The sequence below is a fragment of the Rhipicephalus sanguineus genome, chromosome 3 (assembly GCF_013339695.2).
Source record: "Rhipicephalus sanguineus isolate Rsan-2018 chromosome 3, BIME_Rsan_1.4, whole genome shotgun sequence".
In the NCBI taxonomy this organism is placed as follows: Eukaryota; Metazoa; Arthropoda; class Arachnida; order Ixodida; family Ixodidae; genus Rhipicephalus; species Rhipicephalus sanguineus.
The window spans coordinates 215795691-215823023 of record NC_051178.1 but is presented as its reverse complement, the minus strand read 5'-3'; the positions used below and the strand labels follow the sequence as shown (position 1 = coordinate 215823023).

At 48.4% G+C, this 27333-nt stretch overlaps 1 protein-coding gene across 1 annotated transcript in view; it reads right to left on the bottom strand.

The window, feature by feature from the left end:
* The window catches only part of LOC119388279 (uncharacterized), a 406814-nt gene that overhangs the window by 40588 nt on the left and 338893 nt on the right, over positions 1-27333 (bottom strand). Inside the window, exons 3-4 of the mRNA XM_037655960.2 lie at positions 25666-25876; positions 4837-5048 (exon numbers count right to left, since the gene is read on the bottom strand). Of these exons, the coding sequence (XP_037511888.1) occupies positions 4837-5048; positions 25666-25876 (423 nt within the window). The remainder of the gene's footprint in view (positions 1-4836; positions 5049-25665; positions 25877-27333) is intronic.

The window sequence follows — 27333 nt, the reverse complement described above, 5'->3', positions numbered from 1 at the left end:
ATATTGCATGAGTGAGTCTGAGTGAGCTCCACAATTTTTGCCGACCTATGGTCCTAAATACTGTTTTAAGCCGAACCTGAAACAAATAGACGTTTTAAGTCTGCCGCGTACAATCACTAGACTAGTTCCTGAAGAAGAGCGCTCCCACTGCATTTGAGACTGCGTTGCTAGCATCAAGGGTTCTAACATGCATCTCAAGTGTCCTGATCCTGTCCGGCCTTTGGTTAGTTACTGTGTCGAGAAGAAACTCAGGCCAGTAATTTCAGACAAGGAAGGGCATTTTGTAATTATTCCGGACAGTTTGTTCTCAGAAAAAGCATTAACACCTATAAAAAAGAATTTTAGGACGGTAAAACTTAAACCATCGGTAGTCAGGCAACGGGCTGTCGACCTATTGTTAAGACAAAACCTTGAGAGAATAGCTTGTACTGTCAGGAAGGCTAAACCACTTACTTTAAAATGGTTTCCTTCAGCGAAAACACATCGAACGAGATTCCGTTTCGAGCAATCGTTTCAGAGCAAGGCACCTGGCAAGTCGCTGTATCTAGTGATTTGCAGAACTGCTTAACCTCTTTGAGTTTTAAATGCGAAGCATTTCTTAGCGAACCTCAGGCACTTTGGGCGTTTCTATCTACGTATCTATCATCTAGCCGCCTACGTCTGGGCGCTCTCGTGGTCGTCTCCATAACTTCTAATGTACCAAAATTGGCATAGCAGGGGATCAGTGTATGGTGAACACGATTCACTGGTCATGACATCAATAACGCAAAATGCTTGTCGCGTACGTCATGAAACCCTTTCTCTCAGTCACGTGTGGCACATACCCGCATACCAGAGTTTATGTTATGCGGGTATGTGCCACAGGTGATACAAAGTCTCAACCAACAAACTAAACGCGAACACACATTGACACGCAAGGAAAGTCATAATAATAATATTGTAGGGGCTTTAATTTTGACCATCTGGTATTCTTTAACGTGCACCGAGATCGCACAGCACACGGGCATCTAGCATTTTGTATCCATCGAAATACGACCACCGCGGCCGGCATCGAACCCGCGACCTTCGTGTCAGCAGCCAAGCACCGTAACCGCTACACCACCGTGGCGGACACAAGGAAAGTCAGGAAGCTGAAAGCAGAACGCCCCTGGAAGACGCTGAGCCATGTACTCCTTCACGTGGTCCGCAACGTGGACCACGTCGATTATGCAAAAACCGGGGTCAATGCTTACTACAATAAATATGCCGAAAAAACCAGGCCGCTTATCATTATCGGTGAATTCAAGATTGATTTATCAAGACCCAAGAACTACTGGTCTTTATACTGCGTGAACGACGGCTTGAATGTGGACAGAGCATCAAAAGACCTCGCTGCCACGTGGAGGACAAGAGGCAACATAGATCATTTCATTGTAAGAGACATCCATGGTTTCCACCAGCTGTGCTACACCTCGCACTTCACTGCACTTAGACCTCTCGTAGCCGCGATCACGAACGGATCCGATTTACAAGTCCGGTCGAGCTGCTGGTGCATCACTGATCACGGTGATGATGACGTTGTTCAAGAACTGTCAAGAACCCCTTCTACACATACGGGTTCCTGAAACGTGCATGCGCTCTCGTCATAACAGATAACTATAAGCATAACAACTGTAACTCAACAGGAAAGTTAGTTCTGTGACTGTAACGTAAGTGCAGTGCGCCTGCGTGTGCCACTTGGCTGTGGCACACGCAGGGGAACTTTTCTGAATGAAGCTTAGTTGCGAGTAACGCCTGTCCTGTGCATTTGTGTTTCGTTTTTCTGCTGTTCGGATTCACGCTATCCAGTATTGCAGAATATAAGCACTACATAACACAGAATATACACTACCGCGTATACACATAACACGCAGAATATAACACTACCGCGTCTGGTGATGGTAACATCCTTGTTGCTGTTGGTATCGCTACGCAACTGTAAACAACTTTATATAATGCATATGCGACTCATCAGCATATGAGTGTGCGTTATCACTTCCACATTTCTCTAGCGTCATTCCTTAACCTTTCGCTCAATGTGAAAAATTACGCCGCAGTCACCATCCCGCGCATGCTTTGCATAACCTCGACTCCCACGGTACGTGGGATCTGCCGAATTTTTTCAGACACTTTTCGTATGCGTAATTCTCAGGCGCTAGTTCAGTACCTCTCAGAGGAGAGCCCCGGCTGTTGTAAAGCTTTTAGTATGGATATTGAAGATCTTTATTACTCTTTGCCGCATGAGGACTTGTTAAAATGTGTTCATGAATGTATTTACGAACAAGTGCACGAGACGGTTTTCAGCGATAAATGTGGTGTTTCTTCCGGAGCTTTTCTAGAAATTCTTTCTATGTATTTAAAGTCGACGCTGGTAGGATGGAAGGAAGGCGTTTATGTGCAGAAAACAGGGATATGTATTGGTTCTAAGGTTTCTCCGGTTCTTAGTGATTTATACCTTAGCAAGTTGACAAACTTTTGGAAGGCGCCTTAGGTAGTTCGCTTATTAAGGTTTTTCGTTATGTGGACGATTACTTGATTTTTTGTAGTGGTGAGGACTTCGAAACGGTGGTAACCTCAGTGAGCGAAAAATTTGAATTAAATGGAGGAGGGCTGAGCTTTACTTAAGAGGTGCCTCAGAATAATGGAATAGGATTTCTAGACATTTCCTTAACGTTTCAGAAGATCCACGTGTGCTGGCAGTATTCGCCTAGATCTTCGAAACCGCTGTTAAATTTTTCGTCGAAGCATCCGCAGGTTGTAAAAAACGGCATTGCCATGTCTTGCCTTAAGTCAGCCCTCACCAAGTCGTGTGAGCACAAAATGAGTGATAGCTTTAAAGCACAGGTTACGTGTCTTTTAGATGTAGGGTATCCTCGTGATGCAGTGGCCACTGTCGCTGAACGTTTAAAGAAGTCCATCATATTAAGTTCAAACATGGTTTCAGAAAGCGAAAGGAAGAAACGAGTCGTAGGTGTACCGTACATTCATTGCGTATCTCACAGGCTAAAGAAAGTAGGAAGTAGATACGGCGTTATTGTCGTTTTCACGGCTGCCAATAAGCTAGGTAAGACTTGTGCCGCTGTGCAGAGGGAGAATGAGCAAGTAAAAGACAAGAAGCGGACCGATATTTGTTTCGTAAAACACACCAACAAATTCACTGATTGCCGTACAAGTGTTGTGTATAAGGTCCTTTCCAGCTGCGGCCGCTTCTACGTAGGACAGACGGGCCGCTGCATTAACCATAGATTATTGGAACATAAGGGATCGTTAACCGGAGGCTCACCTTCTAATCTATTTTTACACTGTCGAGGTTGTAAGTGCACGCCTAAATTCGATGAATGCGCAGTGTTGTACCGGCATAAAAATGAAGAAACGCGCCTGATGATTGAAGCATGGCATATCGAGAATAGTGGTAGCGCATGCGTGATCCAACCGTCGATTAACTTGCATAAAGATGAAATCAAATGCCTTAACAGTTATCTTTCACGTAGACCCCCGCGCGTGCGGGATTTATAGGTTCGCCGGTTGCATGGGAATGCGCAGATAAGTTTTCGTGCTTTCTTTCTTTTCCGCCGTTGTGCGTCTCTTCAGTTGTTAGTCGGCGTTTGTGGTGTCCTGACTTCTTTCTTGTGTCCGTGTTTGCACGCCCTGTCTTTTTAGAATGCCATCACAACATGGGCAGCGAAAGAGTGTAAACAGTGTTTAAAGCTTAACAGCAATGTACACAAACACAACACTTGCGCCTTTTATTAATGAAGCGGAATGCAGTCGTAGTCCCCACCTTCAGGTATTACTAGATGAAGAAAGGAACTGACTGATGCGATGCAGGACAGTGAAAGTCGAGTAAGAGTAGAGTTTTCGGAAGAACTGCCTTCATGTGGTAATAGATACAGCGTCAGTAGTCACTTAAAATCTTGAGCTGCATGCACATTGGTTATGTAGAGATTAAAGAACAAAAGTTACCTTTAGCTGTTCATAAGTTTCGTTCTTCTCAGATTCTGCCGTCGGTGCTGATTAATCGAAAACTATTCGAAAAATATTCGGTATTTCGAATATGCACTAGTCGATGCGAGTACCGAATCGAATAGAATGCCATTCGATTTGTTATTCGAGATTTTCGAATATTGGCACACCCCTAACAGACAGCGATGCCATGGTTTGCCATTACGCTTAAGCCCCTATGACTATCTTTGGACTGCGCACACGATGGCACCACGTAGAGGCTCCTCTCAAACGCCTCACACCGATGGCGTGGCCAGCAGCGTCGCCAACAGTGGTGCGGGCGTGTTACTGCGAGACATGGGAGCGAAGCTTGTAAACTGTGGGCGTTGCCATAGCACACGAGGCGTCTAAGCAAGCCTAGCCGGACGCGTGAAATTCTCAAGGGTGTTCTGGCTGATGGGACATGCGCCTGCGGCCTAATGGTGAGAAAATCATGGTATTATAATGGCGGTCCCGGTTATAAATGCAGCCATAAGGAAGATTTATGCACATTTAAATACACAGAACATCACGGTGACAGCCGGACCATCTCTATAGTTGATACCACTGTAGTAATGAACTTGCCTCACGTATGAAAAGTCCCGTAATGGCAATGTATCTTGCTTGCGCATTCTGCACTAAAAGTGAACGAGCCACCTTGATGTTCCACTATGCTGTCGTGAAGTGAGGGTGCCGCGTTTTTCTCACAAGGTATTCTTTTCAATTTTAATTTAGACTATATGATCATATTCAGCTGTATTGGACCGTTCTCGGTAGTAGTGGTGAGCCATTCGGGTTAAATATAAGTGGCTTATAGCCGAATAGTGGTAGCAGCACCTGCAGCCTGGAGACGGTGGTGGCGGGACCCCTCTCGGTGACGACGCGGATGCCCTCCCGACGGCTCGAGTCGTAGTTGATCATACGGTCATCGTGGTACCAGAAGACGTACACGGGCGGTGTCCGCGTGTCTGTCACCACGCACGTCAGGTTGATGGTGTTGCCGCTCTGGATGTACAGGTTACTACCTTCCGGGATGCGTGCTTTCGCCACTGCGACAAGAGAAACGGACGATGAGGACGATGACTTATGGACATATGCAATAGTTTTCATTCCGTAGTGAAAACAGCACATTTGAAAAAGAAACTACCCAGGACGAAGCGTTCCTTTCTTTTTCTTTTCAGTGTTTATGTGCATGAATTTGTATCCTATCATTTGCGATATTTCACTACATTTCAGATGCAATTTTATGCATGTTGTTAGCTTTACTTCAACTTTAACAGCGGAACTGTTTAAGCCGAGCGTTAGGACGTAATCTGTCGACAAAAAAAACTGTTGCTCTCGAGAACGCGCTCTCTTCTTCGCTCACGAAACACGTGTGCCGATTTGTCCGGCGCACTATTCTGATAACTCTGATGGATGAGAGAACGATTGCAGAGAGAGAGAGAGAAAAAATTTTGGCTAGAAACGTTTTGACGAGGCGGGATTCGAACCCGTGTACCCACGATCCGAAGGCGAGCATCGTAGCCCATCGGCTTTCAGGGAACGCTAGCAGCCTTGTATAGTACAGTACAGCAAGGAGGTGGGAAAGAGAAGCGAGTGTGAGGAGGGAAGAAAAGAGCGAACACATCACAGAGAGAAAGACAAACATTTAAAGAGGGAGGAAGAACTAGATAGAAGAAGAGCGATAAGAGAAATAAACAGAAACAAGGAAACTGTTCTCCAGATAAGATCGAACACGAGGTCCCGGTCACCATTCCCGATTTTGATGAAATTTGCTGTAGGTCTAGGCATTACACCCAGAACAACGGTTTCCAAGTTAGTTTCGCGAAAAAAAATTTTGTTCGCCTGAAAAAAATATATACAAATTTCGGCCGCAAAAAACACTTTTTCGCCAATTTCGCGATTTCTCTATTTCGAGCGCACCTAGGGATAAAAACGGTGCATTTCTCGGTCACAATATTTATTCCCCTCAAAGAACAAGTTAAATGCAATCTTATGAGTCTATTATTTTCTTTGTTTGTCGAAGCTTTTTTGAAGAAAAAAATCACAAACTTGGCAAATCGCACAAAATACCTGTATTTGAGGAATTTATTGCTGCAAACAACTTAAAGGGAGGATAACAAAAATCAATACGTATTAACTTTCATAGTTTCGCTCTCTTTTACAATAATTTTTGTGGTTTTATCACGCTCCATTTTACCCGATCATTGGGCTGAAACTTAGGTAATTTACCGAAAACGCCGAAATTTGAAAATAGTTTTCTCAAAAAGACCATTTTAAATTTTTTTTTTAAATCCCTCTGATTGAAGTCAAGCACGTCATCTATCATTCTGCCTAAAAAAACGTTGCATTATTTTGGTTGCTGACAAGTTATAATGCGTCAAATGTGACCAAATCAGCCTAGCGGCCGCGTCGTTCCTTTTGTGCTGGAACTCGGACATACGGCGTTCAAAATACTTATACGTGACATAATCACACATAAGTAGCTCCACACCCACAAATGCGCAGCCAGGTGTCGTGGTTCAGCAAGCTTTGTCTTGCGATCAGCCGCCTGACAAACCCGCAGTAACGGCCGCTCGATGCTGCGGGCGCTCGCATTACATGAGTGCCGCCTCGGCTGCGGATGAGCTCCGCTTGCGCACCAAACTACGCTCAGAGGACGAACAAGAGAAGGAATGCATCACTATGAAAGTTAAAGGCTGATACCTTAGGGCGGCCTGGCTATCTCTCAGGAATCTTGTCGATAAGGTTCACTGTATCCGCATGTCGGGAAAAAGATGGCAAATACAAAAAAAGTAAACGTTTTAAAAAGGTAGTATTGGTTTAGTTAACGGTTGTATAGGATAGATATGACATAAAAATATCAATCTGCGGTGAATATCAAGTCCTACACACACGTGACAACACATGCTGCTAACAGCGAGAGCGATTCGCGTTCGACAGTTCGAGCACGGCGGTTTACTGCGCATGCGTGCCCTCCGCGCGCCTGCGCCGCGGCTCAACATGTACCACTGGCTGCCGCGAAGGCAGCGCCGATTCTCACCGTGCAACTCCTTTTACTTCGTAAGCAGCACAGAATAGAGCGGGGATGGATGATTATACATGAATACTTTAATTTTGAGGACTAATTATGGCGCGCATAACAGCATTGGACTACGTGACTACGTACAGCAAATTGATCGACTCCCTAATTCAGTTTCAAGGCTCTTCCGCGAGGATGCCCGACGTACCGGTTTATTGTTGCTTTTAAACACGATTTAAAAATATAAATTCCACTCACAACGCGAAAAGGATGCTGGAATCTGTCACGGCCTTTTCATTTCTACCAGGATCTTATCACACGTTCTGGCCAGTCCCTTTCAGTCGGAGGTACAATCAGGGCTGCGCGTCAATCAAACGACGGCGGGCGTTGAGCGCGAGCGGGAAGACGACAAATGAGATGGAAATGTCTTACAGCAAAATTAGCTTCGAAGAGAGGCTAGCGAATATGAAGGACAGTAGATGGACAGAGAGAGTGTTCCGGCATTTGTATACGCCTAGTGCGCGCCGACGGAAGCGCCATAGGCGGCGAACTCAATCATTGCTCTCGGGAAAGCAAGCAGACGGCCGCCGTGGTTTCCTACGTCGTTGTACGTGTGTTTCCGCGTTGTTCACGTTTCCGTAGTGAAATAAGCAACGTTCGTCGTATGTGTGGTGGCCGAAACTTTAAGGGATGTCGAATAACAATTGCTGTGGAGTGGAGTGCTCAAACACCTACAAAAACGCGCCCGGAACACGGTTTTACTCACTTACCGCAAGGCCTCCTGAGCAAGAGCGACGGAAGCTATGGATCGCCGCTGTTCGTTGGCAAAGACGAGCCGCTTCGTCATTGTGCGGGTTAACACGTCGCTTCTTGTTCTAATGCTTTCGTTCTGTCATATCGGTGCTCGCTGGATGCACTCGATCATGTTGACACTGGTAGACGACCAAAGTTATCAGCCTGAGCATGTGTTGGTTCGGTTCGACTGCCGTGCAGGGCTCTTCGCTCAAACGTTCTATATTTCAGAGGTGCTGTAGTTCGGGCGAGTTGGTCATCCATGAACTTAGCTTGTACTAGCGCGGTACATGTACCGCGCTATTACAAGCTAAGTTCTATATTTATTATTTACAGAAACAGAAATGCAGCAATGGTTGACTTCAGAAAGAACAAGAAGTGATTGAGACGTCACCTTTGTAAACAAAACAAAGCGGATGTTCACCACGAACTGCACCTCATAGCTGGATATTGTTACGCTGGTCTGCGCGACGCACCTTTGATATTCACCGGCATGACGATTCACTCTACGCGGACGTTCCTTCTCCTCCGCAGTCGGTCATCACATGTCTTCTCGGCGACCCTCTTCAAAACTTGTCGCTGTCATCCCTTGATACTTAACTCACAGCACTAGATCATCAAACAACACGTCTTCTGCGGTCGAGCGAACGATGCTATCACTAGAACGACATAACTTCTTCGCCGACTAACTCCTCACTGACTGACTACCCCCGCGCGCTTGCTGCGCTTGCATTGCCTGTATCGGCTCGCGCCTGGGTTCGGGAAGGTGCGTATGATTCGTCTGTACGTAGCACAGCGAAAGCTAGGGAAAGGGCGAGATCCTCTCACCCATTCGTCTGCGGAATCAGACGGCGCCGCTGGCTCGGCTTTGCTTTCTCGAATATCCCGATCTTTCGCGTTCGTTGGCTGTGTCGGTGGCGTCTTCTGCGGAGAGGGTAAGAGGCGCGCGGGCGCGCTCCCGGCGCCCTTTTATACTTGTTTTTTCGATGCGCGCGCTCTGTCGCGCACGAACCGTCGGCGCCAAGCTTTCATGCCGTCGTTCGAAATCGGCGACGTGCGCTTAGTTAAGCGCTCGTTCGTGACAAACATCGTGCACAAGTCCACTTTCGTAGAGGCCCGCGCCTTTCCTGCAGCTGCCAGTGCAGAATTAGTTGTCTGGCACCCGCACGAAGGGGAAATAGCAGCCGCGAACTTCATTCATCTCCTCACAGCAAAGCTGTGCAAAGCGCTGTCGTCTGCTCGGCTTCCCGCACGTACTGTCGGCGGCGCCCGCTAGGTGGCTATCAGTGGCGCCTCTATAGGCGGTGCACAAGGCGTATAGCACTGACTCACAGTTCGGAAAAGGCTCACCAGCAAGTATACGGCCGGCAGTGTAAGTGACAGGCCAACAAAAAGTGTTATGCGAAAAGTCTGAGAGGCGGATTTATTGGATAGCAGCGATGGAAGAAAGGATACCGGCTGTGAGGAACTACTAAAGGGCAAAAAAAAAATAGAAATCAGTTTCGCCGCAAGGCCGAAGCAATGAATGCCATAATAGAGTGTACTAGAACAGGGGAGTGCTCGGAACGGCCGCAGCACCAATGTACAGAAAGTGAAGCCCAAACAGGGTCAATCCGCTTGCAGCGCTGCGATCGGTAGTCTGCAATGTGTCGTCGTTTAAGAGTTGCGCGTGGCTCCGCCAAAGTGTTGCAGGGGTAGAATGCCCGCTTCTCACTCAAAAGGCCCGGGTTCGAATCGCAGCTGTAGATGGTGGGTTTTTATTCTTGGTGTCACCTTTTATAGCTGCGTTGGCTTTCCTTTGTTTCTCAAAACTAGCTTCTGTTGCTACGTATTGCTACAAAAAGCAGCGTAAAATGGGAAATCTCGTTTCGAGTCTCCTATTCGCTAGAATCTCAGAGGCCATACTTTACGTTTTTGTTAATCTCGGGCGATGGCGCTGCAAATAACTGCGCTCTAAAGTCCCTGAAACTTCGTAAAGTAGCGACATACGTGCATAAAAGCGCGCCTCCTCTCTTTTCTCCCTCCTCTGCCCTGTCCGAGGCTGACGCCGCGTCGGCATTGGCCAACTGCCGTCACGTGGGACAGCGCACAGCGTTCGTTTGTTTACAGTCGCTCGCGACTGGGGCTCTTCGATTTTCGGACTTCTGGCAGCTTTCTGGCAGCCAGAGATAGCCAGAGGGTCAGCCAGGTAGTTCCGGTAGGGACAGGAAACAGCGTCTTGGTCACGTGTGTGGGAAGCCCGAGACAACCCGAAGCTGCCCCAAGATTACAAAATCGAACGCTGGGACAGCCAGCCTAAACGTAAACAAACGCCACCGCCGTGGCAGCAAACGAAACTTTGCGCCGCGTGCGCGATGGTTTTTTCTGCATTGCCCGCTTGAAAATATGTGGCTAGGTTTGCTGAAGAGCTGAAGTGATGTTCTCGAGCATACGGATTTGGGATACGATCACGTATTCGCAAAATCGTGCGCAACTCGCCCCGTCCGCGAACAAAACAGCCAGCTGGCGCACGGCGCCACGAAAGCGATGCAAGGTGAGCTACCGCGCCGCTGACGGCTTAACCAGCTCACGTCTGCTTAGTACGTGTAACAGTCGCTGCACAACACGACGCGAAAATCTCGCGAAAGTGATCGTGTCCCCAAAAGAGCTCGAGGATCTATCGCGTACTACGTCGCACACACGCGTTGACCAGCTTGCGTTTTGTCATAACTTGAGACGTGAGGCGGTATAGGCTTCCCAAGCAACGCTTAGCGGCGCTGCTGCTCTTGACAGGCAGCGCCATCTCTGGCAGAAAAAGAGAAACTGGGGTGTTAGCAGCGCGCGTTTACCCTTCACTCCACCGCGTTGCTGCTCGCTTCTGTGCACGTGCAGAGCTCTCGCGGTGCACTTTCGGCGCCTCGCAATGTACCGCTTGCAGTGCGGCTTCAAAAGGATTTTCAAGCTTCACTGGCACTTCCGAAAAGCGAACTTGATAAAATGAGAAAGGCTCGTCAATCACGTTAACGGTGAAGAGCAGACGATCGACGACAACCACGCCCGACTGAAAGCGAAATGCATTTCCCAAGTCGCGATTACACCGTGTAGGACGTATGCCTCGAGGTAAGTCTCATTCTGTCATGTTAAAGATGAATAATGGTCCACATGCACTCCGAAATGAAGCCGTACACGCTATCGATGTTCTGCGGCGTGGACTACGAATCATATGATTGTAGTTTTGATATGGCATGCTTACAGTAGCAGCCGTGTACTTTCGTGAACAAACGTTTGCGGCGTGCAAAAAAAAGAAATTATACGGCCATGGCACTGCTTCCTGAGAAGGTTAGAGTCAAGTCCTCCGTGCCGCTGGAGAATCACCCGCCGATTAAGACGCGAGGCAGCTAGCTGAGCTTTAACCACTGTGAAGCAAGATGAACTGCTCGCCTCATTTTTTCGGCTCTCGCGTCATGTTTGCAGTCTCTTCTTATGATATCGACTTGACAGGCGTATAAAACCTGTTGCATGAACGCGGCTAGAAAATCGCACAAAGTCAGAAGGTGGTTACTTCAAGGTTGCAATTGCAAAGCATGTATTAAGTGCCAGTTATATTTAGCGGCTTAAATATATATCACCCTAATAAAGTGACAAAAACAAAGCAAACCTGCAGAACGATGTCAAAGCTTGCTGAAAATGCACAGACGTCCGTTCCGGCGTGATAAAGCAGCCTTCCCGACGCGTGAAATGCAGGCGCCGAACTTCTGACAATGTGCGGAGTTCAGTTGAATTCAACCAACCGCGCAACGCTAACGGTATACCTCGAATGTGAACGTTCAACAACGACGGGTAGGTCTCACGAGCACGGGGAATCAAAACACAGTTGCTTCACCTACAACCGTAACTGGACTTTAACTATGCGAGAAGACAGCGAGTAATCATTACTGTAATCGCTGCGTGCATGCGCCTCGTTACTTACCGATTCAGGTAGTCGGAACGAACGAAAGCGATGAACTCGGACAGCCAAAATAGAAGGCGAGACAGCGCTGTCAGCTATCCACGCTTGCCGCCTTTATTTCTCGTGCTACACGCCCGGGAACCGATACAGTTTAACACGTCAATCGTGTGCCTTGGCGTTGTCTGCACTCTTGTGGCTGGCCACTAAACCGCAATACTTCGGACCACGCTTGCGCTTCCGCGGGGTTGCTTCTGCCATCGTGGAAATGCGCAGCTTCGCACAGCAAGCCTCTCGGTTCAACGTACCCAGCTGACGGCTCCCCAGTTACCCGCACCGAGAGAAGAACGCGTGCGCACGTGCGCTACCGCTACCGTGAAAGGGGCTGAGTCGGCCGCGCAGACGGTTCAGAGCTTTCCGACAGAGCCGCAGCGCGGCTGGCGCGGCGCTGTCGTCGCGCCGCAAACTTGAGCTTGGGTTCCCTATGGGTACCACGAGTGCGCGTTATATCTAAAATAAACTTCCGTGTGACGCATCTTCGACTCGTTTTGGCAGATGTTGCCTGAGCCTCTTTTCCAGTCCTAAGTGGCACTCCAAAAATCTCATGTACTAGCTCAGCTTTTATTTGAGCTACTAGGTGGTAACCGCGTACATACTGCATGGAATTATTACTAAGAGGTGGAAAAAGACAAAGCCGACGATGAAATAAGCAACAAAAGGATGTATACATTTCTGAATTCATCTTGGTTTTTTCACATCGACGCGTCGTAGCATAACATAATACCATACCTCATATACTGGCCCGTAGGTCGAAGTACGCTCGCACGCCGTTCGCGACCAACGAGCATCACACAAAAAACGTCGCGATCGCTTTTATTCGATCAGTGCATTTTATCAACATCAAAGACCTAGTTGAAATAGTTAAGTTCTGACGGGGTTCACGCACGCAAACATACGATGGAGCGAAATAGCTAGTTCGATCACAATCATTTCAGCTAAATGCACATAAAGCACACACAACACCACAATCGAATACTACTACGATAAAATAAACTCGAAAGGGGTCTCCATGCGTTCGTACGAACGTGTACATAACTTTTGGGACATGTGCACGACGCAGTTAGAATGGTTAGAACGCGACAGTTCGCCGCGTTGTTCACGGAAGGAAACTTCACGGGACACATAAGAAAAGCAATGAACATTAGCTCCAAATGCTCGCCGCCACTCGTAATCGCGCCATCTCGCACGGCGGAACGGCGCCGAGCGGCCCGAGCGTAAGGAAAAGCAAAGGTGTAGCCCGCAAGCGCCCGCATTGCAATCCGTCGAGTCCTCACAAAGATGGCGGCGAGCGCGTATCGTCTCTTTTCGGCGTCTGCTAGCCCGAAACCTTCCAGAGAGCTTCCACGACTAAATTGTCCTGGAACCTTCTGGCGACCCTCGGGCTCCGCGCGGGTCGCCAGAACCGTCCAACCCGAGAAAAACGAACGCCAACCGGAAGTGCGCCGCGGGGGGGTCGGAGCAACCCGAGAAAAACGAGCGCGCTCTGGCTGGCTCTGGCAGCCCGCGGGTAGCCAGAAGTGGAAAATCGAAGAGCCCCACTGCCGTCTTTGCTCTCGAAGTGCGGGCTCGCTGGTTCTCAGCGCACGTGTTCTATGGATACGCACTTTCCATTCCGCGTGCGTTGTGCTCTGAGATACCTTGCACACAAGACCGACGTCGCGGTTGGTTGCCATGGGCTTCTGCCGCGCTTTCGGATGCCTGTGATGAGTAAAGGAGGGGCACGAGGCGCGTGCCGAACGTGGAAGCGCGGCGACGGTGCGCGAGAAGCAAAGTCACCCGATGGCACGCGCACCAGCCACGTCGACGCAGAGGATTGGCCAGATAGGGGCTCTTGGCATGCGACCCGAGCCGTGATGGTGAACGACGAAGGATGATCGTGGCACTGTGCTGTGGGACGCCGGACGGAGAAGATCGAGGAAGGAACAAGCGTCGCACCCGCGGCGAAAGCGGCTGGTACTCGGTTCTGGAGGTGGCGGAACACAAGGCCCGGGGAGTGGCCGTCGACCTTGGAAGCTCCAAGCGAGGCTGCCCGGACCGTCGCCCCTCAATACAGCAGTTCCGGGATCGCCAGCAGCCCTTCTCTTCTCGGCAGGACGGCTGCAGACCACAGTGCATTCAAGGAGACGCCCGTCACCTGTGGAGTCCTGAAGCAAGGGACCAAGGCCCAGTTAGGCCTAACCTCGACGGACCGAGGACGGAGAAGACTACTGGGGACGCACGCGACGAGAGCAAGCAGCGGGCTGGACGAAGGCAGCCGACGATGAACTCGGAGGCCTACTGAGGACGTCGACGACGGTCTCGACGAGAGATTGACGCAACGGGAACATCGAGTCGTCGCGACGAGCTGTAAGAACGTTCTATTGTCGCAAGGCCCATAGTGGCCAGACTGAGTTGGAGACTTATCTAAGCCTAGCTAGAACGCACTGTTTAGCTAGTTGCAGTTCTAGATATCAACTGAGATTTTGAAGAATGTAAATAGGGTTTTGTTTGAATTGTTCAGTGTCTGTAACGCTTTTTTATGTTATCCTCTTGCTCTTTATAAACTTTGTTGTGGTTTGCCGTCCTACCACGGTCTCCTGTGCCCGTCTCACTCTCTCCCGATCCATTATCGCCAGCACCCCCGAGATAACACGTGAAAAATAATTGGCGAGCCTGCCAGGATTCAATCCTGCCCAGTCACTGATTCTTGTGTGGTGCGAAGATGGATTGGGAGAAGTTGGCGGCCGTGGCCAAGGACTTGGGCATGAGCAAAGAGGAGACGCTGAAGTTTTTCGAGAACGCGGAGCGAGTCGAACAGGAGAGAGCACGCGAAGCACAGGAGAGAGCACGCGAAGCACAGGAGAGAGCACGCGAAGAACAGGAGAGAGCGCGCGAGGACCATGAACGAGCGCGCGAGCAACATGAACGTACGCTCGCAGAGCAAAAGATGGAAAAGGAAATTTTAGAACTTAAGGTGCGTTTGGCACTAGCGAACGAAGCATCGCGAGACAATGCAAGTGTAGGTAGTGGCCCATCGACGGCGTCGGCCGATTCGCCATCTCCCGGACGAAAGCCTGTCTGCCCTCGTAAACTAATGGCACCCTTTGATGAGCGAAGGGACGAATTGGATGCGTATTTGCATCGCTTTGAGAGGATCGCGATAGGGCAGGGCTGGGAGAGGGGTGAGTGGGCCAATGCCCTGAGCCTTTGTCTCGCGGGAGAAGCACTGAGCGTGTATGGCCGCATGCCACTAACAGATTCATTAGACTATGATTTGGTAAAGAAAACTTTATTGGAAAGATTCCGGCTGACCGCCGAAGGTTTTCGCAAAAAATTCCGGTCGTGCAAGCCTGAGAATTCCGAGACTGGCAAGCAGTTTGTCTGTCGACTTTCGAACTACTTTGATCGATGGATGGAATTGTCAGACACAGCAAAAACTTACGAAGGCGTCCGCGACAAGGTAGTGGGAGAGCAGTTCCTCAACCGGTGCAGTGGCAAGTTGGCTGTATTCTTGAAAGAAAGAAAGGTGGGCACGGTAGAGGAAATGGCAAGGCAGGCCGACCAGTTCATGGAGGCACAAGGTATCAGAAATCTTGGAAAGGGGGTCGGTGAAGGTACTATGGTAGCGGAGGGAGAGGCTAGAGAACAGGTCCCAATGAGCAAATTCAGGGCACAACAGCGATGCTTTTTGTGCAACCGGCCGGGACATATTGCCGTCAATTGTCGTACAAAGATGAGCCACAATGAAAAGACAGTGACGTGCTCCAAATGCCAAAAAAGAGGACACAGAGCAGAAGATTGTAAGGTGAATTCAGCTGAAAAGATTGCCTGTGTAATGAGTGCCAGAGAAGGACAGATAGAAAAAGACATGCCGGTAGTTGAAGGAGAAGTGCAAGGGCGTAAGGCAACGGTTTTGAGGGATACGGGTGCTAATACGATATTAGTAAGAAGTAGTTTAGAAGGAGAACATGACAGGACAGGTGAAGCCGCTGATGTTTGTAGATAGGACCATCAAATATATGCCTGAAGCAAGGATACGAATATCTACACCCTTTTATACAGGGCCGGTTACAGCGAAGTGTGTCGAGGATCCGCTATACGACTTGGTAGTGGGAAATGTACCTGGTGTGAGAAAGGCTGATGACCCTGATCCATTGTGGAGAAAAAGTAAGAAAGGCGTGGAGCAGAGTAAAAATATTAACGATTTGGGGCCAGCAGAAGGTGAGGAACCAAAAGTAGAAATGGAAATGGCAGCAGCAGTGCAAACTAGGGCCTCCAGTAATGTGAGGAAGAATATAAGACCACCACAAGTCAGCAACATTAAGGGGTTGGATGTAACAGTGGAGAAGTTCAAAAAATTGCAGGAGAAGGATCCATCTATTCGAGCGTGCGAGGCGAAATTAGGAGAGATTATGAAAAGGAAGAAGAGTAGAACGGTAGCACAATTTGTGAAGCAGAATGGGCTGATGTATATCGCAAGTGTTTATTTAGCTCGGGTAGAGAAGTCATGCAGCTGATGGTGCCAGAGGAATTAAAGGATACGGTGTTAAAACTGGGGCATGATAGTATAAGGGCCGGTCACCAGGGAATGAAAAACACTTTTGACAAGATCACTGAATTCTTTTGGATAGGAGTGTGGAGCGATGTGAGAAGATATGTCAAGTCATGCGACGTATGCCAAAGAACAGTGGTTAAAGAGCAGGATAGGAAGGAGGCTGAAAAGGCGGAAAACAAGGAGAGGGCTACGGTGTCCATGGCAATTGCTGAGGCGAATGAGGAGGAAGTACCGATTTATAGGGTGAAGAAGCGCAGATTAAGCAAGTGGCATTGGATTGGTGACTGCTCTAGGAGAAAATAGATTTTTGAGCAGTGGAGTCAGCCTTAAACAGATTGACTGAGGACTATTTAGAGTGGAGTTTGATTGTAATTGAATTTGTGAATATTTTCGATGAGTGAGTGTGGTGTATTGTGAATAGTTATATCTGTGTGTGTAGATATATGGTTTTTCGCACGATGAACTGCTGGACATTATAATAGGTTCAGTGCAGTGTTTTGTGACGTGTTCACGGAAGTGCGTGGTGAGGACAAGCATGCGGTGAAAGTAGATGTGAACAGAAGTGAAGAGGATGCAAGCTGTAAGTTTAAGACAACATCAGAAGAGCAGAGGGCCGTAACCCCGAGGGGGACAGAAGCAGTTTTTTGGGAAAAAACTCTTGAAAGAGGGGCCCAATGTGATGAGTAAAGGAGGGGCACGAGGCGCGTGCCGAACGTGGAAGCGCGGCAACGCAGAAAGTCACCCGATGGCACGCGCACCAGCCACGTCGACGCAGAGGATTGGCCAGATAGGGGCTCGTGGCATGCGACCCGAGCCGTGATGGTGAACGACGAAGGATGATCGTGGCACTGTGCTGTGGGACGCCGGACGGAGAAGATCGAGGAAGGAACAAGCGTCGCACCCGCGGCGAAAGCGGCTGGTACTCGGTTCTGGAGGTGGCGGAACGCAAGGCCCGGGGAGTGGCCGTCGACCTTGGAAGCTCCAAGCGAGGCTGCCCGGACCGTCGCCCCTCAATACAGCAGTTCCGGGATCGCCAGCAGCCCTTCTCTTCTCGGCAGGACGGCTGCAGACCACAGTGCAGTCAAGGAGACGCCCGTCACCTGTGGAGTCCTGAAGCAAGGGACCAAGGCCCAGTTAGGCCTAACCTCGACGGACCGAGGACGGAGAAGACTACTGGGGACGCACGCGACGAGCGCAAGCAGCGGGCTGGACGAAGGCAGCCGACGATGAACTCGGAGGCCTACTGAGGACGTCGACGACGGTCTCGACGAGAGATTGACGCAACAGGAACATCGAGTCGTCGCGACGAGCTGTAAGAACGTTCTATTGTCGCAAGGCCCATAGTGGCCAGACTGAGTTGGAGACTTATCTAAGCCTAGCTAGAACACACTGTTTAGCTAGTTGCAGTTCTAGATATCAACTGAGATTTTGAAGAATGTAAATAGGGTTCCGTTTGAGTTGTTCAGTGTCTGTAACGCTTTTTTATGTTATCCTCTTGCTCATTATAAACTTTGTTGTGGTTTGCCGTCCTACCACGGTTTCCTGTGCCCGTCTCACTCTCTCCCGATCCATTATCGCCAGCACCCCCGAGATAACACGTGACAATGCCGAAACAAATAAAGCGAAGGCAAAAACCATCCGGGAAGCGCAACGAGTTGCGAAGGAAGGCTTGGTTACACCGAATCGGAAGATAGAACTTTCGGCCGACGTTTTCGACGCGACTATGCGAGGTATGTTGCTATCCTCTCACTATAAGTACTCGTCAAGGTTCGCGCAAATCGCTGCGTGCTATAAAGCCGTAGAAACGTCTCAGTTAATTGTGCAGTACGTCGCTATTCCTCACACGTTTTATTGCTGCTTCTGCGGGGTCTGTACTCAGTGTTTTTTTTTTCAAGAATGTATGGTTAGGTTTTCTGCTTGACGTGATGCGCCTACTGGTTTGAGTTTGCGGTATTGGCTTGTGCGCCTAGCATGGCACGCCGACTACGGAGGCACGCCGACTGACGATCGAAAATGTGATTGCGAAACTTCAGAGATTCGGCGTAGTTCTTTTGAAGAAACAAAGCTACAGTGTGAAAGCTCACATTAGGAGTGGTACTCTCTGTTTTTGTTGCGTGCTCGGTTGTTTTTGTTTTTTTTTCCTGGAGCAAATAGCTTACTCTGGCTGTCGACAGATCCGCCGGTGGACTTGCGATAGAAGGTAGGTAGGCAAAGCGTGCGTGCCCAACCGAGTCGCAGGGTGCGTTCATCGTTTAGGAACCTCACGTGCACGTGTTATTTAGCGCGAAGGTTTACGTGCCATTTCGTGTGGATGTTTATATCCGCGAGTGGCTTTCCGCCGCGGTGGAGCAGAGGTTATGGTGCTCGGCTGCTCACCCGAAGGTCGCCACCGACCGCGGCGGTCACATTTCGATGGAGGCGAATAGCTTGAGGCCAGTGTGCCGTGCGATGTCAATGCTCATTAAAGAACATCAAATAGACAAAATTTCCCGAGCCCTCCACTACGGCGTCTCTCGTAATCATATCGTGATATTGGGACGTAAAACCCGAGATGATATTATTATCCGCGAGTGGAGCTCTCGCGAAGGAAACGTTTACGGTGGCAGCTGGCTAGTTTATTCTTTCGCTTGCTCGTTCGTTGAGCAGCGACTATAGTTCGTATGTCAAGTACGTCTACGAGCTAGGCGCACTTGCGCACTATGGTTGTTGCGTGTAATCTCTTAACGAATCAACCAACGCAACGCTGTCTAAATATAACGACTGGAAATGATGTCTTCTGGCGCATTCTTCTTTCAATGAAGCTCCGAGCCGCTGCTTGCACTGGCAGTCATTTTCTAAATAAATAATAGTGGCCACTGTTTAACTAGCATAATACCGCCAACACCCATTGCCCATGTGTTTCTTGCACTTTAAAAACTGTCCGTACCATTTGTGGAGTCTTCTTGCCCCTCACCAACAACCGTCCTCTGGCTAGTTTGCGCTTCCTTTCTTGAAAACTCGGCGCTCGGCACTTTCCTATCAAGGTGCTGTTTAATAACACGCACGCCATTCGTGACCTGGAAGTACGGCGCGCCCGGCGATAGTGCAAGGAAAGACACGCGAGATTGATGGTTATTGTTTCGGGACAGGAATACGCCGCATAGCACGGAGAGATTTGCTGAAAAAAAAAAAAAAAACAAGCGAGCCAAATGCTGGATATCGTTTTGTGAGAAAGAGATGCCTCAAATACGCCCCCTTTTGTACTGCAGTGTACAGTGCTACATAATACGGGCACGTATAGCGGCGTTAACTATATTTACCCAACCAATACTGCGGAACGGCTACCTCTAGTGCGTACTGGCAGCCTCAGTGCGTCATTGGTATGCACGACGAATTCGCCTCGCGAGGATGACGTATACAATGTATAAGTTTCGGAAGGCTTCGTGTAGAGCGGGACATTAACGTTCAACATTACACATGTCCCTTACAAACGTGTCGTAACATTTCCTAAACAACCTATAATTAAAAAGAAAGGGTACCAGGAGCTAGACGGCTAGTGCGAATGCTTAAAGCGCGCCGCCTGGCAAGCGCGCGCTCTCTTTGCGAAGCGTCGTCTGCTACGCAGGAGCAAGGTAAGTGGCGCCATGCTCGAAAATAGAGTGCGAAGGAGAGGAGTACGAGGAGGAACGCGAGCGGAGGAGGAAAGTGTCGCTACTTTACGAAGTTTTAGGGGCTTTACTGCGCTCACTGTCAAAGTTCTTCTATATTACTTTACATTTTGCGTGACTTTTTGAACCCCGTTAGGGGAAGCGAAGGTTCATCGTAGCGCTCCCCCCCTCCTATTAAGCCAATATATGGGGCGGATTTTGCTCTGCTCTCCCCCCCTCCGCCCCCCCCCCCCCGCCTCGTCGTGCGCACGCCTATGAGCCCATTGCTAAGCGACCAATCAGCGACGCCCGTCTGGCTGTCACACCGCTGCTTAGGGCCTGTTTATCCTTTAAGCCGCAGGGCCGCACCGCTCACAATTAACGGATAGCTTTCCACTGACCGCTCCCAGTGAGAGAGGGGCGGAGGCCAATGAGAGACGATAGGAAGGCCGTCCGCCCGCGATGCGGAGCGGCAGTGCGGCTTGAGGATAAATAGGCCGTGCGAATGGAACGGCCGGAGCTAACAGCGGAGGATAGGTGGAGTAGTGTTTACGTTCAACCACCAGAGGGTTCGCCATACGGAAGTAGACCTTTATCGGGTACGGCTATTTTAAATGCGAAGCATGTTTTAGCGAGCCTCGGCGACTTTGAGCGTATCTATCTATCTATCTATCTATCTATCTATCTATCTATCTATCTATCTATCTATCTATCTATCTATCTATCTATCTATCTATCTATCTATCTATCTATCTATCTATCTATCTATCTATCTGTCTGTCTGTCTGTCAGTCTGTCTGTCTGTCTGTCTGTCTGTCTGTCTGTCTTAGAGCACTGCACGGGCTCGGGCCTACCCGAAAACCCGGGCCCGGCCCGGCCCGTGGGCCGGGCCGGGCCGGGTAAAGTAGTCCTCACGGCGGGCCCGGGCCGGGCTCGGGCCTGAAGCTCCGGGCTTAGGGCCGGGCCCGGGTTTGAGGTCGCGGGCTCGGGTCGGGCCGGGCTTGGACTTTGCTGGGTTCTTAAATGAACACTATAGTGAAGCACTGAATCGGTTCAGACTGATAGAGTGACGTCTAAGAACTCGAATCTCATACATTTCACCATGGTAATTTTATTATCAGATGAGAAAACTAAGGTCAAATTGTATTTTTTTAAAATTTCGCGCCGAAATATCCGAGCCTGACGCCACGGATTTCAAACTGTATTTGTCGTATTTGGGGACATTGGCTCTATAAAATTTGCTGAAACTTGGTATGTTAAGTCTATGGCCCCCTCAGAGGTCAACGTACTTCATTTTTAGTGATTAGGAACTACGTAGACCCCATTAGATGCCGTCAGAATATAAGATGTCACGATGTCTGCTACGCGAACTTAAAGCGGGCGTCGCCACCCGCATTTACCTTTTTGCGCGTTTTCTCACTTACCAAGAGTCTTGTCCCGGCGAACGTGGTGATTTAGGAATTGCTAAAGAGTAATTTACTGATAATAGAGAAAACGTTTTCCTTTCTAGTGCCCCTTCATGTTTGTTCCACATACGTTGTGCATACATACATATATATGTTTCACATTTTCTCTCGAAAAAACAAAGAACGCTTTTTTATGTGGGGCAGGCTGTCAAGAGAAATTTTATTAGAGACAAGTACTGAACTTCTTTTGCTCTTTGCATATGGGGCTACTTGATTTATCTTAAACGGGCGAGCTAAAAGAAGATATACCAGGCGCTTATATAGTTAACATGTCGTTATTCTGTGCTTTATTTGCATTCGTTATGATTTTATATCCCAAATGTTATTCTGTAATCACAGTAATAAATGTGATATAATAAATATACACCTGTAACTTATCGCAAAAGCGATTATAGAGCTCCATAGCGAGGAAACGTTTTTGAAGTTTCCAGCCCTCCACTAAAACGAAAGGACTGCACACAATCTCGTTACATAGAATTCCTATACAGAGACATTCTTTTTCCGCGGCTTCGTCACGGCCCCGAGTGGTCATGTGACGCGATATGGACGTGCACAGCCTGCTTGGTGTGCCCAATTTGTTAATATTTGAACTTTCGCCTTTTTTCGCTATATCAGGTGTCTAAAACCCACCTCAGCTAATGGGCCGCATTCACGAAAATTTACTCCGGCAAGGGCCAGGACAGTAACGCAGCTTAAGAGCGCGGGGGAGGGGGGGGGGCGTTAGAGGAGCTAGATCGTACCAAGCTAACGTTGCCATTAAAAAGAAGAGCTTTCCCATATGTCACATATAGGTCGTTTGAAGGATATTTGGCGGCAGAATTCCAACAACATATCAATACCTATCTTCAACATGACTAAAATCAGGACACCGATTTTGAAATATAGAGTTTTGTTTCACGGTTAGGTATCAAGTAGGGGTGTGCGAATATCAAATTTTTCGAATACGAATCGAATACGAATATCCACCTTCGAATATCGAATATCAAAGGAAAAATGCCTACACAGTAACAATATTTTATTTAACATGTAGCTATTTGAAAAAAAGACATTAACAGCCTGAATGGCAACACAACATACACTGCTATCTCCAGAACACAACGTCCAGGCTAGCACAATGCACATCACAACACAAGCAAATATCACGGCACAATGAAAGTAATGACTACATGTTATCATGAAGAAATATTAGCTGCTCCACATGATCAGGCAGCAGGCACTCCCTTCTAACAGAGACGACCCCCCCCCACCCCTGCCACTGAAAAGGCACACTCGCTTGGAACAGAAGTGGCGGGTATAGGGATATACATGGGGCAAAGCTTTGCCAGACTGGGGTATCTGAAGGTGCTTCGCATAATATTCAAAATGTACGGTTACATGATCGCCAACAGCGCTGCACGTCGGAGATGCACCAGCAATAAATCATCCGTATTGGGGCGCTCGTCAGGCAGATATCGTGCCTCCGTGTACTTACGATGTTTATCGCTCCTCTCGGCAACGTTTTTAGCTATACTAACGCAGCAGAAATGTGGAAGACGAGTTATTTTATGCATGATAATCGAATCCCATATTCGAATTTTTTTATTATTCGAAATTATCGAATATTCGAAACTATTCGAATACACGATTTTCGAATCGAATACGAATATTTCGAATGTAATATTCGACGAATATTCGAAACTTTCGAATATTCGCACACCCCTAGTATCAACACATGGTGGCCGCAGGGGTTGCCTCACAACAAAAAAGCTTCAGACTTCTCATGGCTGTGTAGCTTAAGTACATACTTATAAAGAAAATGAAAAATTCGGACGAAGACAGTCATGTGCGGGCCGCGGGCCTTTAGGGAGAGGACCACGGGCTGCGTGTTTGGGTCCCCTGCGCTATACAGGTATAGTGTGAGAACTACATGACACTGCCACAACACCGTTGGAATGTGCAGGAATAGCATAGGTTCAAACAGCATAAGGCGTGAGTATATTCGCTTGACGAAATATCAGGCTTGAAAAAAAGACAATTACGAATTCCATGCCGGGTGATGTCCCTTTACCTCGAACCATAGGCATCCAATGAGTAAGCGTCGAGAAGCTTACTCGCGCCTTTATTACCAGACTGTAACGAACACCAAAAATAGATCGAAATAGCTTCGTCCACCTCTTGCCAGTCCTACCCGCGTAGTGCAGTGGTCACCTTCTACCAGTACAACATCGTTAGGAAGGCGTAGAGTATTATGATACGGAAGAAAAGAAGAGCGCAGTGCAAGCCGTGCATAACATACACTGCTGAAAACTGCAAGCAGAGGCGCTCAAAGAGGAGTTTAATAAGTGATACTGAAGAGTGTGACGGCGTTCGGGAACGATAGAAATCAAGGGATAAGTTGCACAGCTACATTCATTCTGCAGATGTCCACAAAGACATCCTAAATTTGCTCCAGTGGTGGAAGTTAAGAACGACTGCCGACGCCTTCACATTTCGCAAGGCAGATGTGCACCCCTGCGGCTAGCGCATGCAGTGCAAGAAACTTTAGCGCGACAGGATATCTGATACAACGGTGGATGGCGTGCTTAAAGCCGGAATCTCTAGATAGTTTGATTTTTTGAACAATAACACGTGAAGAAATAAACTATAAAATATGCCACAAAAGACTTGTGGACTCTATATAGCCCTGGTGATATATGAAATATATATGATATATGAAAAGAATGCTACCACAAATATTTTTTCGTCCTTTCGGCTGCCTATACGTATTTCTAAAAGTACACGTGGTGCACATGGTTTGTTCTTTTTATCTAGATTAGTGTACATACAGCAAGGTAATAAACTTGGCTTTCTTCCTCCATCTTGCTGTGGCAAGGTGCTGCCATGCTGAAGACAGGTGTTACATATCCGAAAGGGTGCTCGATTGGCTTTGTCGTTAGAGCATGTTTTATGTTTCAGCAAAGAGCGCAATAAGGTGTTGTGTTCTCTGTCTCCTTTCTCTTTATTGCAATTCTTATCGAAACTGAACTCATGCTGCAAATCACTTTCCGTGCTACAATATCTGCTACAAAACACTCTTGATGATCCGTATTGCATTAGCAAGAAAAAAAGAAGTTATAGCATACCATTGCCGAACAAACGTTCATTGTACGCAGTATTTCCACTCAACTCTTTCCACCGTGAGCCCCTTTTTACACGAAATTACCGTAGGTTAAAGTAGAATTGTTAGCGAAATATTCGCCAACAAAGAGTAGATATTTGCTACTTAAAACACCTTGCTGTAGATTCTACGTTCTGGCAACACCACCTATATTATTGGCTCTCGGGCCTCTGTCGGGCCTGATCTGCCGTCGGGCCGGGCCGGGCCGGGTAGGCGAAATTTTTTCTCGGGTTCGGGCCGGGCTCGGGTCGCGTATTGAATCACCGGGCCGGGCTCGGGCGGGTAAACTTGAACGAAGTCCGGGCCCGGGCCGGGCCCGGGCCGAAAATCACGGCCCGTGCAGTGCTCTAGTCTGTCTGTCTGTCTGCCTGCCTGCCTGCCTGCCTGCCTGCCTGCCTGCCTGCCTGCCTGCCTGCCTGCGAGAGCCTGCGTTCACCTCAATACGCTTCACATTAACATAAAGCAGAATTTGTGGTTGTCATTATTGATAGGCACATATAGCAGCGCAATCTTCCTGATGCTTCAGCTAAGTAACGCAAGTAAAACTGAGAAAGCCGCGGCTTTTACGCAAGTATACGACTGGACAAATAGCCCTATATACGTTCGATCTTTTACAATTAAGTCTAGACTGTAGCTTGTCTCGCGGTTTTCAGTTAAGAAGCTCATTTAAAGTGTTCTCAAACAGCTCCTTTCAGAAAATGAAGGAATGGAAATAGCCAGTAGTGCCCAGTGTCCTGCTGCAGGCATGCTTAAAGGCCCCAGTGTTGTTCCAACACTGGAATGGCGTGGCGCTTCATTTTTTTAATGAAATAGAGATAAATGAAAAAGTCCATCTCTTGGCCATGACTACCCCTTTTCACTTATCAGCAATAAAAAAATTAAGAAAAATATTATAGTCGTGCACTCTGCGAATTCGTGGAGGGCCACTTCGGAGAGCAATTTTGTAACGCGCTCCCTTGTGCTTTCCTCCTATACACCACCGGCTATCCGGAAAAACGTGACAATGATGATCCAATGGACATTCTGAAAGTCGTATGGGAAGTATGATTCGAGATTACGCTAGGATTCTCGGCAACGCGGTGTGTTAGCAAAAGCGATCACTCACCGACCACGGACAACGAGATGTTGAGGCTCATTTTGGGCTCGGTCGAGACCTGGCATTCGTAGACGCCGGCGTCCCACTTCTGCGTGTAGCGAATCTCGAGCGTCCAGTCTTCGGACCCTTCCAAGTGGATCGAGTGGAAGCGCTGGTCGGACGTGTACGTGTACGTGCCCACCGTCAGGATGTGCAAGTCACGCTGCCGCACCCACGACACCTGCGAAAGGCGAGTGTTAAATGCAAGGGCTTTTCCAGCATACTCCATTGAAGTAGAAATCAGCATGGGCGATCGACTTGTCGTGCATTCTGTCTAAGAGTTTTCATCGAAGGTGACAGCATCACGAAGCGATGCGGCTCCATATCAAGAGGCCTACTTGTTTTTCGACCACATGCAATCACGCTGAAAAATTTGAGGCTGTGCCAGTATTGTGAATGTGAGCTGCTGAGGCAGTAGTTTTGGGAAAAAAGTCACAGTTTCGCCGCAAGGGCGAAGCAATGAATGCGATAGCAAGAAAAGCGGCCCATGATGGACGCGCTGCGACTACCGTGCGTCCGTCATTACTCGGCAGCTACTGGACAGTTTTAATTTCACGTACGTAGGGACTTCTCATACGCAAACGTGAAAAGTACACGTACGTTACGTGCACGACATCTGAAACGCTTTTAGCTACACGCACGCGACGCGCGGTGAGAGCTACCACGTAGCTCCATCTGCTGAGAATCATGAACACTGCGGTAGTTTGTTCGAGCGCCCGCGCGAGCAGACAGCGGAAGGGCAAGGTTCTCGCTGCGCAAATAGAAGAAGCGAGAGAGCTGGCCGACGCCTTTAAGTGCGCCCGCGCGCTCCTAGCGCCATCTCGCTGGTAATGAAGAAACGCTTATAAGCGCCTCCGTCTCGGAGGACTTCAAATGCTTCAAACGGTAAAGGGTGTGTATATAACGCTCGCCGTTAGCTGCCAGAGGGATGTACGCTTTGTGGAGTAGTGCTTAGCTCACCGCGCTGCGAATTCAGAGGTCGCTGGTTCGATTCCGCGCTTCGGAAGCATTTTTCTGATTTATTTTTCTTTGGGGTATTGATGTGTATATACATACTTATACATATACGCAGCATGACGACGGCGACGGCAAAAATCAGCCCAGGCTGTCCATATAATTGCTATCGCAATAAAAAAATTGAGATCCCAGGAGAGCACTTGGAGCTTTTCGCTCTGAAGCTAAAGTGTGCCGCGCTAAGTAATCTCTGCAAATTTACTGCTTTGGGTAATTGGTAGCAATATATATATATATATATATATATATATATATATATATATATATATACACACACACACGACATCGAAGGTCACAGCATTACGAAGCTATGCGGGTTCCATATGAAGAGGGCCTACTTGTTTTTCGACCACATGCAACCACACTGAAAAATTTGAGGCTGTACCAGTATTGTGAATGTGAGCTGCTGAGGCAGTAGTTGCACAGCCTCAAATTTTTCAGTGTGATTGCATGTGGTCGATATATATATATATATATATATTATAAAGGCGTTTATTGACGGCACTAGTAGACGAAGCACAACGGCGACAGTCAAGACAGAGCGCGGACTCTGAGCGCGAGGAGCGTGCTGTCCGAGAAGAGCCGAAGGGGATGACCCACTAGAAAGCGCTCGAGAGGGCGACC